Here is a 20,799-nt window from a genome sequence, read left to right as displayed (position 1 = left end):
CCCCCTAACCTGAGAAATACAGACGAAACACCTTAAAGTAGTATGAATAAACTCTATTTGAGTTGTTCAGTGTAACGAGGAAAAATAAATTCAAAAAGACAAAAAAAAATTATTCATCATTGATAATTTTTTTCATGAATTCTAACTTTGAGGAGTGAAAAAATTAATTCATTGAATTCTTCCTTCAATCATTTTTTTAAACAATAGGTTCTCGTTTGGTTAGGTTCTTCCGATATATCGTGCCTTACCGGGCACGCAGAAACATAAATTATTCATGAGAAAAGTTTTACATCGGCAATTATTTGTAAAAAAAAATTTTCTTCTCGTATACCCTTTCGGGTCTTTACGATTTGTTCCCTCCCCCCCCCCNGTACCGCATTCGCGAAAGGACAAGGGAAAACCTCATTTTGAGGGAAAAACCTGCCCAGGTACAGTCGTCTTTTGCGAGACTCCCGCTCGACAATGAAACCGTGAGATTTAGAGTGTCACAAATTTTGGCCCCCCCAGCTGGAATCGAACCCGGGTCTCCCGCATTCCAATTCCACACTCTAACCACGCAGCCACCGCCGTCAGTCAATTATTTGTATATTATACAATTTTTATCCATTTTTAATGATTTGTCGAGATTTTTCTGGATTTTGATCTTTTCAGTATAGTATTATTAATAATACTAAAGGAGAGGGTGGGGTAAAATGGGCACTTTAGACTTTTTTAAAATTATTCATAACTCACAACCAAATTTATCAATGGAGCTCAATTTAGGCTCGTCACAAAGGGAAAGAGGTGTTCTTTGTATTAAAAAAAAATATATTGAATTTCATCAATATTTCAACCCCTCACTAACATTTGAAAAAAAGTTAAAAGTGTCCGTTTTAGCCGACCTCCCCTACTACCGCTGGAGCACCAATTCAACCAGAATGTTTCTATTTCTGTTGACTTTTGTATAGAATTCATTAAACTTTTAATCTAAAAAATTAAATTTTCTAATCCAATTTACGTTTAGACTACTTTAAACTCTATTATTCTTTTGCGACTGTAGAACACTCTCCAGTGGCTTCCCTGGATTTGGCATCAGACAACGTGGTTCAGTTTTAAACTCCTACAGGGTTGTGACTACGTTGGAGAAGCCTTGGCAGATTTCTTCGGAATAACATCTCCAAAATACCAGTTTGCAATCAATGAATATCACAGGCAGCAGAGAATTCTTATTGCAGAGAGCGAAAAAGAGCAGTTACAGATGGGCGGGTGGACCGTGCAACAAGGGCACGATCTCATCAACATCAGCCAGCCTGCAACGAAACTATAATATTGATTCAAAAAATCCCTTAACTCCAACAATCCCTTAAGAAAAAGTATGTAACGTTTTTTGTCCCCATTTTTTACGGCATAACAACGATCATGATGCAATATGCAGAGGCCATGAGAAATTAACTTTCGGAATATAGGGCTTTCCATACTATTTCGATCAAATCAAAAGACTTTTTCCAAATTTCGAGAAAAATTTAATATATTATCGATTTATTTCATCATTCTTTGAGTGGTTATTGAAAAAAAAATTTTTTTTGGTTATGCGACATGAAAATTTTCAAGTTGGGCCAGGTGAGTCATTTTTTTTTTAATTATAACTCGATAAATATCAATGTGATTAAGGGAGTGCAAGAGAACTTTTTTGTCAAAACAGGTGTAAATTACGGGGGAAAAAAGAAAAGTGGAATGTACATACAATGAATTAATTGATAAACAAATTAAAAATTCAACAACAAACTATCAGGGCAAGATGCGAAAAATTTGAAAACAATATATGGGACATTCCATGTCAACTCAGCCACACCGGATTTTTTTGTCTGGGAAAAATCATTGAGCAGATGCATTTTGAACTTCTACATATAGACAGTGATCATGCAAAATCTCATTGCCCTGCCACTTTTTGTTTCTGAGATAATTATTATGAAACTTGAAATTTGGAAAAAATCATTACTTCTGAATGAAGCATCCGATTTTGATAAATAAAAAAAGAAAATTTTCTTTTTTTCTCGTACTTCAAGATAAAAAATACTTCAGAGCCGTCAAGAAGCTCCTAGACGGGTTTTTCGAGAATTTTTCGCGTTTTCATTTTTTTTCACTCTAGGGCCGCTCGATGTTCGATCGAAATATTTTTTTTATGATAGAGGATGTCCTCAGATGATATGAAAAAAATACGCCATAATGGAAGAGCGAAGCAATGCGCCGGAAATTTTTTTTTTTCGAAATTTTTGGGTTTTTCAGTTTTTAGGGGAGATCCATCGGTTTTTTTTAAAGAAATGAGTCTGTCAAGCATTATTCTTCGTTCATATACGATGACATAAGACTACACCATCATGTAACGGAGAAAGAGTGCGCCGGAAAAAAAATTTTTCGTCGAAATTTTTACTGGAAGGGTAGATAGTTGAATTGAACATTATCATCATCGGAAGTTTGCTAAATTATGATCAAACAAATGAGAGGAAGAAACAAACGGAATCAATCAATTGATTTATCATCATCAGTCGGTTCCAAGGCTTTAATTCTAGGAAAAACCTCAATTTCTCGATCGATTTTTTATCACCGTACGATTCTGTGTGGATGGATTACCGAGCTCCTATCTTATTCTATTCTTGCAACGAGGTAAGAAATTTTCACGTTGATTATATAGAAATGATCTTTATTATCGGAATTGATACCTTCGGATTTCATAGAATGCCGCGGAGTGATAGATATGCGAATCCAATGCGGGCTCCTGGTGAGAAGGGATACGTCGGTTATAATTTACGTCCGATTTCCTTGAAACTACACGAGAAATTTCCTTTTTTACCATTGTCTGCGAAAATCTGTGGTCAATGCCGAACGAGAACTCCAACTTATGTCATTCCTCCATCTGTCCCCACGGTTAAACTTAATGCTACACATCTTCAGCGTTCGGAAACTCCACCCGATATATCAATGCTCCAAGCCGAAACATGTGACCCAAGTCTGGATGTGATGAACAGTGCTCTGAGATCAGGATCTTCTTGACGGCTCTGAAGTATTTTTTATCTTGAAGTACGAGAAAAAACGAAAATTCTTTTTTTATTTATCAAAATCGGATGCTCCATTCAGAAGTAATGATTTTTTCCGAATTTTAAGTTTCGTAATGATTATCTCATAAACAAAAAGTGGCAGGGCAATGAAATTTTGCATGATCACTGGCTATATGTAGTAGTTCAAAATGCACCTACTCAATGATTTTTCCCAGACAAAAAAAAAATCCGGTGTGGCTGAGTTGACATGGAATGTCCCATATGCCATAGAGTAGATGTCGAAGAATTGCCGATACCATTGGCGTTCTCTAATCTCCAGTAGTTCCAGAGATATTGAGTTTTTATGCAGCTACGCCCATCTCATCGTTTCCTTTGATACACGCCAAATTAGGGAAACGTGCTGAGTGAATCATAGGGTAAACAGGTCAATTTCTGCACGGGGGTTAGATTCTGGCCGATTTGAACCAGCATTGAATATTTCATAAATAAAATCAAAATTGTACTGATTATTTCATCTTTCAATAATATTAGATGTGTATAATCATGTGATCAATTTTTTTTTCTATTGACCGACATTTAATAAATAAAAAACAATATCGCCCAGTCGTCCAGAAATTAAGGGTTTTGGTTGCATTCTTACTATTTAATTTAATTACATGATTTTTCATGATTTTATCGACCATGATATACAGGGTGTCCGGCAATCAATCACTTTCCTCGGAAGGTATTGTAGAGGATGAAATTTGGAATCGAACGTTCCCCTTCGGTTTTTCGATCAGACCATTTTTTTTTTGGTTTTTCATTTTTTAACTTTGTTTGACTTTTTATTTTTAAACATTCTGTTATTACGTATTCCAGGGCCGAAAAATATTTTTTTAAAGGGTTCATATTTTTTGGAAAAAAGCGTTTTTTTATGTAGTACATCGATACGTAGCCACCACACCCCTTCCAGCCCATTAGCACCGCGAATTAATTTGCAAAAAGATAAAATCACGAAACCGAAGAATTTTCTTTCCTTTATTTTTGGGTTTTTCTCATGACTACGATTAGGTCTATTAATTGGGGTCCCTCGCGACCCTAATCATTTTCGATGAAGAAAAGGAATTATGCAATAAATTATTATTTTCTTTAGTTTTTCGTCAGGAAATCCTTTTCATGTGCTTTATTAAGCCTCTCACCCATCTATCATTTTCAGAATCATTTTCGAAAACAGGAATGGTAAAAACGAAACCCTAATTTTTTTTTTCTTCAGCTTTTGGAACAGGTTTTGGAAGCGTGGGGATAAAATGGGGAGTTTGTGAGTTGATGGGAGGATAGATGGATAACGCTTCTGATTACCGACATGGAAAAAAATGAAAAACAAAGAAAAAATAATTTTAATGGTAATTTCCTTTTGGCTTTTGGGAATGATTTTGGAAGCGCAGCGATAAAGATGGGGAGTNAGCTTTTGGAACAGGTTTTGGAAGCGTGGGGATAAAATGGGGAGTTTGTGAGTTGATGGGAGGATAGATGGATAACGCTTCTGATTACCGACATGGAAAAAAATGAAAAACAAAGAAAAAANGGAGAGTCAAGTATCACGAGGGTCACTTGAGGGAAGAGTGAAGCGTCACGAGGGTCACTTGGGGGTGAGTCAAGGGTCATGAGGGTCACTTGGGGAAGAATCGAGGGTCACTTGGGGGAGTCAAGCATCATGAGGGTCACTTGGGGGAGAGTCAAGTGTCACGAGGGTCACTTGAGGGAAGAGTGAAGCGTCACGAGGGTCACTTGGGGGTGAGTCGAGGGTCATGAGGGTCACTTGGGGGAGAATCGAGGGTCACTTGGGGGAGTTTGTGAGTCGATGGGAGGGTAGATGGATGACGTGTCTGATTACCGACATAAAAAAAAGCGAAAAACGAAGAAAAAAAAATTGTAATTTTGATTTCTTTTTTCGCTTTTGGTAATGATTTTGAACGCGTGGAGATAATGATGGGGAATTTCTTAGTCGTTGAGGAGATGGATGAATGACGTGTCTGATTACCAACATGAAAAAAAAAGCGGAAAACAAAGAAATTAATTGCAAATTTAATTTCTTTTTTCGCTTTCGGAAATGATTTTGGAAGATAGTCCATACAGACTATCCACTCCAGAAGATTTTATAGTTGGATTATATGTTTTTGAAGTTGCTGATTCCGAATATGAAGTCCGTTTTTGCCAAAGCAGGTGCCTTCTATTTGTTCATAATTTAATTGTTTAAAAGGAGATATTGCAAAAATTGTCGGAGATACAAAAGAAGTTGACGAACAAAAATTGTTCATCATTTTACAATACGAATTTTTTGTCGTATTACTTTTTTCGATAACTACTACGGATGAAAAGATATTTGAGGCAAGAGTGGAACGAGCGGTACGTTAGCGCGGGTGCACAGCGCGAGCGCACTCCAATGCGTTTTGTCGAAAACTCGAAGAAGATAGAAAAAATTGTTTCAAATAAAAAAGATTTGTCATGAAATGTTGCATCAGATAAGTTTTGTGACATTTTTTGCTACTCATAATAGTTTATGAAATATTTACATTTTCGCGTTGCATAACGGGGAAAATTGATGATCCGGTCAACTTTCAACTGCAATCATCTCATAAACTATTGTGATTAGGGGAATTAGTTTATCTACAAAATTTATGCATCATCAAACGAAGAACATTTTTTGTATGAATTTGTTTTCTCTATCTCTTTTTATTCGCGAAATATTTACAGTGAAAGTTGGAAATGAGACCGGTTACGTCCATACGCTAATGTCATTCTGTGTCCCCTGATATGTCAAGAAGATTTTATTGTTGATTATTGTTGGCGTTTGTAAGTTGCTGGATTGATGACAGGCTTGGTAACCAAAGAGGAAAAAATTAGAGCAACAATATTTTGTTGTGCTACGTTTCATTTTTGATGGCCCTGAAAAGGGCCGATTGTGATGTTGTTTATGCTGGGAGTTGCTGGAAATGGCCTCCTCCAGCAGCCACGCAGGCATGAATCATCCGGAGGACGTCCACCCTCACACGTTGGAGCATCTCAGCACTGACATTGGTTGCGGCCGCATGCAATCGCGCCACCAGTTCCTCCGCGGTCTCTGGCTCTGTCTCGTAGACTTGTTCCTTTAGATAGCCCCAAAGGAAAAAGTCTAGCGGAGTCAAGTCCGGNTTTAGGTAGCCCCAAAGGAAAAAGTCTAACGGAGTCAAGTCCGGGGATCTAATAAGGATAGAAATTCATAATTTTCCGGAACACTTTATTTTTCTCGAGTAGGCTTACCGTGCAGGCCAGTGGAGCGGGCCATAACGACCGAACCAACATCCAGGGAACTGCGCATTCAAAAAGTCGGTGACGGTTCGAGCACAGTGAGGGGGTGCTCCATCCTGCTGGAACCACCGAGGTCTTCCTTCGAGTGATACATCGTCCAGTATTTCAGGAAGAGTCTGTGTGACGAATTCAAGGTACTGCTGGCCCTGTTGACAACAAAAAAGGATAAAAATATTATTTTGCCGCCTCGATGTCATATGTGTGTGAATGCGGGCTTGATGAATACTCACATTCACATAGTTCGGTAGCTTGGAAATGAACACACGTTCACTTTCCACCGTGTCTAAAATTGTTTTCCCTCACCGAGTGAGGATTTTCAACAGCATAATTATGTAAATTATGCTGATTGAAAATGCCTTCTCTGGTAAACAGACATCCGTCTGTCCACATGATTTGGGCCAAAAAGTTTTCATTCCGGTAATGCAAGGCCAGAAACTCTTGACAGTAGTTCAGGCGCTGCTCTGCATCTCCTGGGTCGAGTTTCTGAACTCTTGTGTATTGGAACGGGTGGAGAGAATTCTCCAGGAGGATGATTCACCGTTGACTTCGGGCAGCCCATCGCCTTCTCGATCCTCCGACAACTCGTTGTCGGGTCTTCCTCTACACGCACCAAGACTTCTTCCTCGACTTCACAATGACGTTGACGTCCACCTCAGTGACCTGGTGGCACCACCTGGTTCTCTCGCATGCGCTTATCCACAGCCAGGAACCTTGTGGATATGGATGTCGTCGTTCGGGGTAATCCGTGCAATACCTCCGTGCTGTCTCTGCTGCGTCACACTCACATGCGCCATACATCAGGTGCATATCAGCGTATTCGCTTGCTGTGTAATTATCCATGTCTTTTCACTCCACGTCTAACCCCGGCAAAGAATCAAACGCGAATGAATCTCCCTCTCCAGAATACATAAAGTCGACCTCTCATTTCCTTTGTTTACCACTGACGAAACCTTCTAGAACCGTCCAGAACCGTCTGTGTTTACATCACGAGCGATGACGATGGAAATAAAACAAAAACAGTTTCATTTATTTCATTTCCATCGTCACCTCTCGTGATGTAAACACGAACGGTTCTAGACGGTTCTAGAAGGTTCCATCAGTGGTAAACGAATGAAATGACAGGAGGCCCGCTCCACTGGCCTGCACGGTAAGCCTATTCGAGAAGAATAAAGTGTTCCGGAAAATTATGAATTTCTATCCTTATTAGATCTCCGGACTTGACTCCGCTAGACTTTTTCCTTTGGGGCTGTCTAAAGGAACAAGTCTACGAGACAGAGCCAGAGACGGCGGAGGAACTGGTAGCGCGATTGCATGCGGCCGCAACCAATGTTAGTGCTGAGATGCTCAAACGTGTGAGGGTGGACGTCCTCCGGAGGATTCATGCCTGCGTGGCTGCTGGAGGAGGCCATTTCCAGCAACTCCCAGCATAAACAACATCACAATCGGCCCTTTTTAGGGCCATCAAAAATGAAACGTAGCACAACAAAATATTGTTGCTCTAATTTTTTCCTCTTTGGTTACTAAGCCTGTCATCAATCCAGCAACTTACAAACGCCAACAATAATAATCCAACAATAAAATCTTCTTGACATATCAGGGGACACAGAATGACATTAGCGTATGGACATAACCGGTCTCATTTCCAACTTTCACTGTAGATATTTTGCGAATAAAAAGAGATAGAGAAAAAAAATTCATACAAAAAATGTTCTTCGTTTGATGATGCATAAATTTTGTAGATAAACTAATTCCCCTAATCACAATAGTTTATGAGATGATTGCAGTTGAAAGTTGACCGGATCATCAATTTTCCCCGTTATGCAACGCGAAAATGTAAATATTTCATAAACTATTATGAGTAGCAAAAAATGTCACAAAACTTATCTGATGCAACATTTCATGACAAATCTTTTTTATTTGAAACAATTTTTTCTATCTTCTTCGAGTTTTCGACAAAACGCATCGGAGTGCGCTCGCGCTATGCGCCCGCGCTAACGTACCGCTCGTTCCACTCTTGCCTCAAATATCTTTTCATCCGTAGTAGTTATCAAAAAAAGTGATACGACAAAAAATTCGTATTTAAAAATGACGAACAATATCTCCTTTTAAACAATTAAATTGTTATGAACAAATAGAAGGCACCTGCTTTGGCAAAAACGGACTTCATATTCAGAATCAGCACCTTCAAAAACATATAATCCAACTATAAAATCTTCTGCACTGGATAGTCTGTATGGACTATCTTCTAAAATCATTTCCGAAAGCGAAAAAAGAAATTAAAATTGCAATTAATTTCTTTGTTTTCCGCTTTTTTTTCATGTTGGTAGTCAGACACGTCATTCATCTATCTTCTCAACGACTAAGAAATTCCCCATCATTATCTCCACGCGTTCAAAATCATTACCAAAAGCGAAAAAAAAAATCAAAATTAGAATTTTTTTTCTTCGTTTTTCGCTTTTTTTTTATGTCGGTAATCAGACACGTCATCCATCTACGCTCCCATCGACTCACAAACTCCCCCAAGTGACCCTCATGACCCTCGATTCTCCCCCAAGTGACCCTCATGACCCTCGACCCACGCCCACGTGACCCTCGTGACGCTTCACTCTTCCTTCAAGTGACCCTCGTGATGCGTGACTCTCCCCTAAGCGACCCTCGACTCTCCCCCAAGTGGCCCTCATAACCCTCGACTCTCCCCCAAGTGACTCTCATGACCCTCGACTCTCCCCCAAGTGACTCTCATGACCCTCGACTCTCCCCCAACGAACCCTCATGACTCTCGACTCACCTCCAAGTGACCCTCGTGATGCTCCACTCCCCCCTCAAGTGACCCTCGTGATGCTTCACTGTCCCCTCAAGTGACCCTCGTGACACTTGACTCTCCCCCAAGTGACCCTCATGATGCTTGACTCTCTTCAAGTGACCCTTGTGATGCTATAAATTTGATGAATTTATTCGACTTTCTGTCATGATTCCTCAGATGTTCGAGGTACATTGGTGCTTCGGACGATGGATAGCGAAGGCAGTGTCTAGACACACGGTAAATAGTAATTGCAATGCATCTAAGGCTTATTTTACCATACATCTACGGTTTTTACCATACGTCTATGGTTTGTACCATGCGTCTATGATTTTTACCATGCGTCTATGAATTTTACTATGCGTCTATGGTTTTTACCATGCGATTATGGTTTTTACCATACGTTTATGAATTTTATCATGCGTCTATGGTTTTTACCATAAGTCTATGAATTTTACCATGCGTCTATGGTTTTTACGGTGATATAAGGAATGTCTAGGGCATACCCTAGCGGACCCAGTGGAGAGTCCAACTCTCTATTTGTTCCACGATTAGAGAGTAAGTAGAGAATGGGTAGAGAGTTGGGGTGACAGGGCAGATTGTCTACTCTCCAATGCTTTGAGAGAGTAGATAGCTGAGGCGAGGGATATGCTGACCCTTATTAACTATGGCCCTTGAGAAATTTGACCATCTAACCGACTGACCCTTGCACTTGGGACCTGTTTGAACTCCCGGAGCTCAAACTTTTGGACCCTGGAATGTTTTCAGCTGAAAATACTCTGATTTCATTTGAAATCTTTTAATTGGATCTTTGTGACCCTTATAATTTCCGATCCTTAAATTAGGACTCAATAATTCTGACCCTTGAAAATATTTAAAAGTGCAACTTTTGACCCTTAAACCGTCAGACCCTTAGACTAGTCATACTATCTATTCTCTATTCTTGTAAATGCGTGGTGGGGGCTATTGTCTACTCTCTACTCGTCTAGAGAGTAGATAGTTGGCGCCGGGTGCTTGGTGGAGGCATTCAGACCCTTATAATTTTAGACCCTTATCGTTGCTTATGGGTCTTGAAACTTGAACCTCAATGGTGCTGACCCTTGAAAATGATAAAAGCTAAATTTTTGACCTGTTTGAAATTCAGCTATTCAAACTAATCAAACGGTCACCCGGCACAACGAAAATCTTGAAAAATTTTGGGACCCGTCGGGGTCACGGTCAGCTACGAAGAAAATCCCCGAAAAAGTCAGTAGTATCTTTCTAGCCACCGAGAGAGTCACTCTAATCACAGTATTGTATCGCCGTAACCGCTCAATCGAGTACACCACCGGAGTACATCAACGCGATATATTTGAGTCTAGCGCTTCGTACAGCGTCTCTATTTAATTTAATTCAAAAATCAATTGATTCCGAGTTAACCGTCAATTATTTTGAGTCAATCATCAAGTTTAATATCGAGAGAATCTCAAGTGCAGTGCATTTCAAATGCACTCATCAAATCAAACTGCAAATCGTCATTTAATTGACTTTGTCCAGCAACTCAACAGTGTAACATTATTAATTTATCAAGATGCGTGGGTTATTCCACAATAAAGTACATCAACAGTGTGGTTTTATAATTCCGCGTGTTTTAATTTTCCACCTCCTTCCACAATTCCACTTCTCCCCAACCGGCATCTCAATTTAGCCTCAATCTCAAACATGACTCTCAATATTTCTGATCCTTAGACTAGCCGTACTATCTACTATCTACTGTTGTAGAGAGTAGATAGTTGGGAGCGGCTGCGTGGTGGGGGCTACTCTCTAGAGAGTAGATAGTTGGCGGCAGGTGCAGCTTTGTGAAGTTAGCACCCCACCTTGATGAATTGAAACAAAAATATGATATTTGGTAGATTTTGATCGCCACATGATAGTAGTAGCATTTTTTTTGTTTGTAGTTGAAAAATAAGCGCCCCATACATTTTCAAAAGACAGTTAGGAACTATTTCATAGTTACAGCTAAAAGGACATCGGATTCTTACCTGCAATCGTTTGTAGTAGATTGTAGTTCTGAAATTTTTCCTATCCAACTTCAAATAAACGCCTCATTCATTTACGAAAGATAGTTAGGAACTATTTTACAGTTGCAGCTCAATTGGCATCGGATTTTCATCTGCAATCGTTTGTAGTTGATTGTAGTTTTGAAATTTTTCGAATCCGACTTCAAATAGACGCCTCATTCATTTTTTAAAGACAGGAACTATTTTGCAGTTGCAGCTCAATTCGCATCGGATTTTAATCTGCAATCATTTATAGTTGTTTGTAGTGCTTGCAGATTGTCAGTCCAATGAAAAAAATTGACGGTATGGTTTTTATGAAATGGTTCCGAAAAATTATGTTTCATAAAGAACCTGAAAAAGATCAACTATGTACGAGGATTTGGTTGTAGTTGTTTTGAATGGTGGAAAAAATTAGGAAGAATGAAAGATTCTTATCTGTAATCGTTTGTAGTTGACCTTATTCCCGAAATTTTTTCAATCCGAATTCAAATAATCATGTCATTCATTTTCGAGAGATACTTAGGAACTATCCTGCAGTTCCAGCTTAATTGACATCGGATCCTTTTCTGCAATCGCTTGTTGATTGTAGTTTTGAAATTTTTTCAATCCGAATTCAAATAAGTGTTCTATTTATTTTCATAGTCCAAGTGGGGACTGAGTGATAGCTATAGCCAAACTGACGACGGATTCCTGCCTACAATCGTTTGTAGTTGTTTGTAGTACTCATAGATTTCCAATCCAATGGAAAAGAAGGACGTGAGGAAGATCAGATACATAGGAGGATTCGTTTTTAGTTGTTTGTAGTAGTAAGAAAAAGTGAAAATGAAATAGATTCTTATATGCAATTATTTGCAGTTAATTGTAGTTTCGAAATTTCGTCAATTCGAATTCAAGTAAGCCTTCAATCCATTTTCGAAAAACAGGCACTATTTTATAGCCGGAGCTTAAGTGATATAGGATTTACATCTGCAATCGTTTGTAGTTGATTGTAGTTTTGAAATTTTTTGAATCCGAATTCAAATAAATGTTCTATCGGTTTTTGGAGCCCAAGTGGGGGCTGAGTGATAGATATAGCTAAAATGACGACGGATTCCTGTCCACAATCGTTTGTAGTTGTTTGTAGTACTCATAGATTTCTCATCCAATGGAAAAGAAGATCAGCTACATAGGAGGATTCGTTTTTAGTTGCTTGTAGTAATAAAAAAAATCGGAAGTGAAATAGATTCTCATATGCAATCATTTGCAGTTAATTGTAGTTTCGAAATTTCGTCAATTCAAATTCAAGTAGGCCTTCAATCCATTTTCGAAAAACAGTTAGGAACTATTTTATAGCCAGAGCTTGAGTGATTTGGGATTTACATCTGCAATCGTTTGTAGTTGATTGTAGTTTTGAAATTTTTTCAACCCGAATTCAAATAAATGTTCTATCGGTTTTTGGAGCACAAGTGGGGACTGAGTAATAGCTATAGCCAAAATGACGACGGATTCCTGACTACAATTGTTTTTAGTTGTTTATAGTATTAGCAAATTTTGAGTACCGATGCTATGGTTTCTACGAAATGCTATCGAGGAATTATTTTTCAATAAGGACCTGGAAGAGATCAGATACCTAGGAGAATTACTTTGTAGTTGTTTATAGTGGTGATTAAAATTAGGAAGGAAGGAAAATTTCAATCTGCAATCGTTCGTAGTTGAACGTAGTTATGGAATTCTTTTAATTCAAATTCAAACATACGTTCAATCGAATCTTGAATAACACTCAGGAACTATTTCACAGTTAAAATTACATTGGGTTAATGATTGAATATGAGAATCTATTTCATTTTCAATTTTTCTTACTACTAAAAACAACTAAAAACGAATCCTCCTATGTATGTGATCTTCCTCACGTCCTTCTTTTCCTTTGGATTGGAAATCTATGAGTACTACAAACAATTACAAACGATTGTAGACAGGAATCCGTCGTCATTTTAGCTATATCTATCACTCAGTCCCCACTTGGGCTACAAAAACCGATAGAACATTTATTTGAATTCGGATTGAAAAAATTTCAAAACTACAATCAACTACAAACGATTGCAGATAAGAATCCGATGTCCTTTTAGCTGTAACTATGAAATAGTTCCTGTCTTTTGAAAATGTATCGGGCGCTTATTTTTCAACTACAAACAAAAAAAATGCTACTACTATCATGTGGCGATCAAAATCCACCAAATATCAAATTTTCGTTTCAATTCATCAAGGTGGGGTGCCAACTTCACAGAGCTGCTGGGATCGAGTAGCTAAGGATAACCCGGAGATTGAGCGGTGGCCATTCAACTGAGGCGCAGGGAAGCATAGTAGTTAAATAGGACAGGTTCTGGCTCAAGCTACCCCTCACCACCGCCAGATGGCAGCACTGTCGTCGAATATTCTCAAAGGGATGACGTCATCGCTGAGTCACCCGGAGGGGGAATGATGACTCACGCGTGGTGAGGGGAGTATGACGTCATATGGGGGCGGGGATATCACGTAAATCCTGTCGAGACTTGCGTGTGATGATTCATTTCAGGTAGGGGGCGGCACGATCGTTCGGTTCTAGGGGTGGAGGTATCCATATTGCTCATTAGCTCGCGGAGTGGGGGTACTCACTATCGAGATATGAATGAAATATGATACGCGATTATTCTCGAATATTCTCGATGGTTCTGGACTGTTCCATGATGAATCATCAATTGAAAGTTAGAGTGGGGATTCGCTATATAATTCGCACACGCTGAACGATCCACACTCAATCCGAAATCAAGTTCAGTGCATCAAGAATCATTATCCGCAGTGGGATAGAAAAATATGTCCTCGTTATTGTTATACGCATAATTATCATGGGAATAGTGGGGGGATCAACCCTGATGAAGACATCATCCATCAACACTTTGATGAAGATGTTCACGAATTCGCAAACTATCTGGTTAGTGATTTGCATTGTCTATGGGACAACTATGAGACATTAAAAGCTGAGCGACATCCGGATAGAAGTGATTGCTCGCAGTGTATCAAGCGTTACGAACAATTATCCCACATTATCCTGAGTATTGACCATCTACAAAAGTTGAAGAAATTCTGCGAGGAACTGAGAGGGAAAATTTCGAAAGTGAATGATGCTGAGTTAGAACCATTGAATGTTTGTGAGATTCAATGGTTGCACAGCGTTCCACCATACTGTCTTCATGAGGATGAAGTTGTAACGAAACTGGTAATTCACGCACCACTTGAACTTCCACCGGTTGATGGCTTCATCAATAAAATACGCAAGAACTTCAAAGATTTGTATTCAAAATTCAGAGCTGTTACAGTGAAAAAATGTTATCCTTGTGAGAAATTGTCTCAGATATTAGGAGCGATTGGAGCAAATTTCCAAAATTTGCNATGAAAAAATGTTATCCTTGTGAGAAATAGTCTCAGACATTAGGAGCGATTGGAGGAAATTTCCAAAATTTGCGGGATACGATTCAGCTACTCAGTTTTGAGTATGAGGTTTTCTTCGGTTCTCGTGGTGATGCGAAGGTGGATTTAGTGTAAAACGTTTGAAACTATTATGCATATGAGTGAACAGAAAGAGAGTATGAAGAACGTTAGTTTTCAACTGGAGCCCCAAGTTCGCTTGTTGTTGCATTGGGATTATACACATCGATCCGCCCGTCGAGGTCCTTGGGAAGAGATCGCTCGAGATCATGACCGCTTCTAACGTAGAATATATTCTTTTGAGAAAATACTAAATCCTATATTATCAAAAGGACACAGACTGTTTTCAAAACATGTTTCATATAGTTTTAGGATATTGATTATCATAGTAATGTTTGTAAGGAAAGGATATGTACAATAATAAGATCTAAGATTTTTTAAAAATGATAATAAAAAATTTATTTATGTTTTAATATACATAGTTGTACTGATTTAGTTCCATTTCTCCCATTTCTTACCCTCCGAATTCAATTTTTACATCAGTTTCTTTACTCCACCACTGATGGGGTTATATTCAATAATCTGATCATGAAGGATGAGGCGGTACACTGATGTGTTGGGTGCGAAAGGCATAGAAGATTCAAATTCCAGACGAATATCGACAGGACCCGTTTTCAAATACTCATTCTGCTTTGAACAGTCGATTACGATTAATGGAGCTTTTGTGATAAATTTTTCTCTGATCAATAATGGTTCAGATTCCTTGCTATAATAAGACTCCTGAAAGTTCACGTACATATTGTATAGGGTTGAATATTGATTACGATCAATATCCAAATTCAAATTCCCATATGGGTAGCTTTGCGAGTTGAGGAAAAGCTTCACATCTCGGATTCCGCAATGATCAAAGTTGTTGGCGTTAGCTGTCTGGCTATTTTTACGGTTGGTTTGAAATCCCAGAATGACGTATCGTGGTTTCTCCAATTGAGATGATGTCTTCACAACCCAAACATGCTTCTGAGTTGTGGGGAGAAGAGGGTACTCATACAATTCCCATGTACGGAAGCCCATCACAATAGGTGTGTCTTTTGCAATGAAATTCAGCAGCTTCACCTTACGCTCATCAGAAACCTTCACATAACGAATTAGCCACTCAATCTTCTGAAGGTTAATCTTCCATTTCTCCTCAGGATTCTGTGGGCTGACAGGTCTCTGAAGTATTGCGTTGATGTCAGTTTTCGATCTCGTGATGATGAGCTCATGCTTTGCATTCACAACAATCTTCTGATAATCCTCAGCGAAGCCGAGCAAGAGGCTTAGTGGTATTGAGATATCAAAATACCCAGCGTTATCAGTGATTTTCTCACTGCTATCCATGCTGTCATCCTTAATCCAGCCAGCATTTTCCATTAGGAACCATTGGTTGGGATATTGGGAAACATAGTTTTTCATAATGCTCGTTAAACCCACATTTTTCGCTCGATCAATCTCCATTCCATTGAGCTCATAACGAATTTCCTCAAACAAATGACAGATGGCATTACTCACGAGTCTAGTTCTCTGTGTTGGTGTTGTCCCGTTGTCAGTGGTCAATCGACCATAAATATACAAGTAACCCTTGCTAGGTAATAGACATAAATCTTGATGTTGCACAGTAATGGATATTTCATCATTGTTCCCGTACGATGATAAGGCGAAGGGTTGATGAGTATGCATCTCATAGTGAGAAACAGACTCATCGAACTCAATAGATTTTTGAATTTTCAAGATGTCTTCCATTCTTATTTATAAATTCACACTCGAGGTCTCAACTTCAGACTCTTGAGGAACTGGATGCTTTCACGTGTTAGCGGCTTGCTGGGTCTGTGACGACTGTTCGTCTTTGGGGGGGATGACTCCNATCGAACTCAATAGATTTTTGAATTTTCAAGATGTCTTCCATTCTTGACGCGAGTGAAGCAATTCGTGAGAAGCACAAACTGATAAAATTGGGGGAGGAAAACACAGAAAAAACTCTGAATGAAGTTTTCAAACCAGTGGTTACACCGTTACAAACATTTTTAGATCAAACTTCTCAAGTTAAAATTCCAAGAAAAAAACAGAAATCGAAGGTATTGGAATCTCTCGAATCATCAAATTCACGGAAACGCATCACGAAAACAGATGACTCAGATATTCCAATAAAGATTCAACGAATGGAGGACCTGAGTGATTCAAATATCTCAACAAAACTACCATCACGCTCAGAGTTGAATACAAATATTGACATACCATCATTTCCTGCAATGGAAATGGAAAATACTCATGATGAAGGTGATTCTGACTCTGTGGAGAATAAATAATTTATCACAAGAATATTTACGATTATTTGATACTTCAGGTGGGAGTGCAGAATTGGACTTGAGAACGGGAATTCGCAAGTACAAAGGTAATTGGGTGATTGGAATAACACCCATCAAATTTGAAGGGAGGGTAATAGTAATTGGTGGTGAAAAATATCATCAAACTCCAGGACTTCTCGAAATATTATTCAAAAAAATCCCAAAATAGAGAAGGTAACAGATCATGATAAGAGAGTATTCTCGAAAATCGTGAAGATGACACATCTTGATAGGAAATATTTCAATCCAGCGAAAGGTCTAAAGCAACATAATGAGAAATTTGTGAATTTCATGATGAAATCCCTCCGGAGGTAAAGGATTGTCGAATCAAATGATTGTAAAGAGCAAACGTAACGTAGATTATGTGTACTGGGATGATCCAAACGAGTTGGTGGAGCGACTCCGATTATTACATGCATCTCAAGGGGCTGGAAATAATAACCATAATAACGAAATAATTTCAATAATCGAGGAACTGCGAGAATCCGGATCGATATATGAGGAGTGATTACTTGACTAATGTATCAGTTTCAAAATGAGTGTTGATGTGTTTGGACGACGTTTAAATGCTGGTGTAGGATCTACACATCGAAATAATCAAGGACCACCAGGACGAGGCTTTAAGCTGACAACAGACGGACAATTTGATCTAAAGAATAAGAGATTATACAACATTGCTGATGCGATAGAAGACAATGATGCCATTTCCATGAAAGTACTCAAGCAAGTAATAAAAAATGTACAGATCAACTCACTACAAAAACTGATATCCGAGAAGTTTGAAGTCATTCAGGGATTAGATGAGAGACTGAAAACATTGGAGAGTTCAGATATATATGACTATTCAGTTGAATTGAATGAGAAGAACAGTGTAGCAGTTGCACCAGAAGGCGGAATAAGAGTAAAGCGTGTCAGGAGAAGTGATGGTGAAAATCCTAGGAAAAAAAGAAAGGTTCAAGACGGAAAAAGAAGCTCTAGTTGATGAACTCCATAGACCTGTGCGTAGGAAGTATCCCCGACGTCAAGTCGAAATCAGAGGTCTCAATGAAACTTGGCAGGCAGATCTCGTTGACATGTCAACATATGCTAAGGAAAATAATGGATATAAATTTCTTCTCACAATTATTGATATTTTCTCCAACTACGCTTGGGCCGTACCAATCAAAACAAAAAGTGGATTAAATGTATCTGAAGCAATGGAATTTGTGCTCAAACAAGGTTGTGTACCTAAAAATTTACATGTTGATCAAGGAAAAGAATTTTATAATAAAGAATTCAAAGATCTTCTACAAAAATTCAACATAAAAATGTATTCAACTTTTAGCAATTTGAAGGCATCAATTTGCGAGCGTTTCAATCGAACATTAAAAGAGAGAATGTGGAAAAAAATTTCTCTTCAAGGATCACATAAATGGCTGAATATACTTCCTCGAATCATATCATCTTATAACGACACAGTACATCGGACAATCAAAATGAAACCCAAGGATGTGAATAGTGGGAACGAGAAGTTCGTTCAACACCGAATTTATGAAAAATATCAAAACAATCATATCAAGAAAGCTAAATTTAAAGTTAATGATCCAGTGAGAATCAGCAAATATAAACATGTATTTGAAAAAGGTTATACACCTAATTAGACGACAGAAATTTTCAAAATCAAGCAGATACAAAAGACTGATCCAACTACTTATAAATTGATGGATTATCAGAATAATCCAATTGAAGGTAGTTTTTATGAGGAAGAATTGGCAAAAGTACAACATCCTGACATCTATCTCGTTGAGAAAGTCATTAAAAAACGGGGGAATAAATTGTTTGTGAAATGGTTAGGCTTCAATGACTCTCATAACAGTTGGATTAATGAATCCGATGTGTGAAGTATAAAAATTTTTCTTTTTCATTGTCTGCAATGTACAAATATTGATGGGTAATAAAACAAAAATCAAAACCAGAAATGTTTTCCATTATTTACTTTTCTTTTATTAATAGTCCTAATCTCAAATATTTACAATATAATTATTGAACGAGATTGTTGTATCCCCAAGGTATTGTATCTGTGGTGTGGGATAAAAGAATACGTTTGTCATCCTCCCAACTTAATGCTAACTTTTTCTGACATATTGTGTGCACCTCATGTTTTTTACTATGGATCAAATACTGATTTTTAAAAATATGCTCATTATCAAGGAGACAGCTTTTGTAGTCATCGAATGTAATTTTTCTTATTGTGGTTGTTTTAACCCCTTTAGCTTTCTTTTTAGCTTTATCGTCATCTAACATCCTAAATGCATATTTCTTCGCTCGCAGACCAATAAATTCAACCATGATTCGACCATTGCTCTCATCTTTCATAAAACCCAGCACTTTTTTGTTCTCCAATGGTATTTCATACTCATTATCTTGTTGATAGTCGGATGTGTCAAATTTGTGTATATCTTGTCTATTACACTCATATATATTAGGCACTTGAAACAAATATAACAAACTGTCTGTATCGGTGTACATCAATTTTGCGGCGGCTCGAAATTTGTGTTTAACATAGCTATAATGAAAATCGTACACAATCGTTTTCGATAAATCAAGAATTGTGAATCCAATATAGATTGGTTTCTTGAAATAAACAGCTGTTCGATTCATTTCGATGATGATCATATCCTCATCAAACACCACACAGCTGTGAAAATTTGATTTTGCTATCAACGCTTTTGCGCCATATCGACCACCCCATTTCGTGATAAGCTTGATGTCTTTCTGCTTTCTGACATTTTCCATTGTTTTTCCGAATACCGCATTATTCATCAACTTATAAAAGTTCTTCTCAAATTCATTCATTGATTTTTGTCTTTTAACTGTATTCAGATCAATATATGATTTTAACCAGGGCTTCTGATTGAATTTCAAGATGCGATGAATATGTTTTAGTTCCATGCCAAGAGCTGTGTATTGTTTCAAGTTCCGATAATGTATTACATACTTTTTTTTCGCATAAAGTGTGGTCACTAATTTTGCATGTTTACTTCCAGGAGGGATAAAATGCTCGGGGCAATGAGGAAAATCTTTATGTAGTTCGTGTAATTCTAGAGGATATTCCAAATCAACTTCGAGGATGTAGCCAACCGGAGAATCATCAGGAACATTCAAAACATCTACAGAACTGCTATCAACCCATGAAAATGAATCATAGGGTAAACTAATACTCCTCGCAGCACCATATATATTGTTCACATCGTAGTACATTAAATATGATGTTCCGGTTGTTGGATCATAAGACGCACCCATGAATGGATTATTGGCGTGAGCATATCTATTCGCACATTGAGATACGCCACCTCTGATACCTTTCTCAATGAATAGTATCATTTCAGAATCAGTGAAAAGCTCTAAATTCACTTCTGTGTATTTCAACATTGCATCGAAAGCTAATCCTGGTGCTGTGTAATAATACAATGGGTCCAGTTCATACGTAGAAGAGCAGCTACGGCGAAAATTTTCAAATATATCAGCTGACAATAAGACATCAACATCTTAAGACATCAGTCTGAAGATAAAGATCTCAATATTCTCCCAGCGTCTTGATATGAAACTCATTCCAGACGTTTATAGCGTGTTGATAATCTTCATCAGATACATACACATCCGTCAACTTGGAATAAAATTCTACTTTTTCTGGTAATGTAGTTTCATCCAATTTACTCCAATCATCAATGAATTCATAGGGGAATACACCCTTCCGGCACAGCAAACCAAATTTTGTTGAATCGGGCTGATATTTT

General features: G+C 38.1%; 2 protein-coding genes across 3 annotated transcripts in view; one reads left to right on the top strand and one right to left on the bottom strand.

Moving 5' to 3' along the window:
* The window catches only part of LOC107046286 (protein FAM177A1), a 21,418-nt gene extending 719 nt beyond the window's left edge, over window positions 1–20,699 (top strand). The window contains exons 3-4 of one of the 2 annotated variants that reach the window (XM_015268876.2): window positions 1,040–1,352; window positions 20,050–20,699. In XM_015268876.2, the coding sequence (XP_015124362.1) occupies window positions 1,040–1,306 (267 nt within the window). In that variant the 3' untranslated portion in view covers window positions 1,307–1,352; window positions 20,050–20,699. Of the gene's footprint in view, window positions 1–1,039; window positions 1,530–20,049 lie in introns of those variants that run through there. The other variant, XM_015268875.1, reaches the window with a different exon arrangement.
* Window positions 15,177–16,421, bottom strand: LOC107046285. Its single transcript, XM_015268874.1, has one exon. It carries the CDS (start codon window positions 16,419–16,421, stop codon window positions 15,177–15,179), a length of 1,245 nt encoding a protein of 414 aa, XP_015124360.1.
* Window positions 20,700–20,799: the final 100 nt, after the last annotated feature.

The sequence above is a fragment of the Diachasma alloeum genome, unplaced genomic scaffold (genome assembly GCF_001412515.2).
Source record: "Diachasma alloeum isolate Michigan unplaced genomic scaffold, Dall2.0 Dall_scaffold_01274, whole genome shotgun sequence".
In the NCBI taxonomy this organism is placed as follows: Eukaryota; Metazoa; Arthropoda; class Insecta; order Hymenoptera; family Braconidae; genus Diachasma; species Diachasma alloeum.
This window is presented reverse-complemented; position numbering and strand designations above follow the sequence as displayed.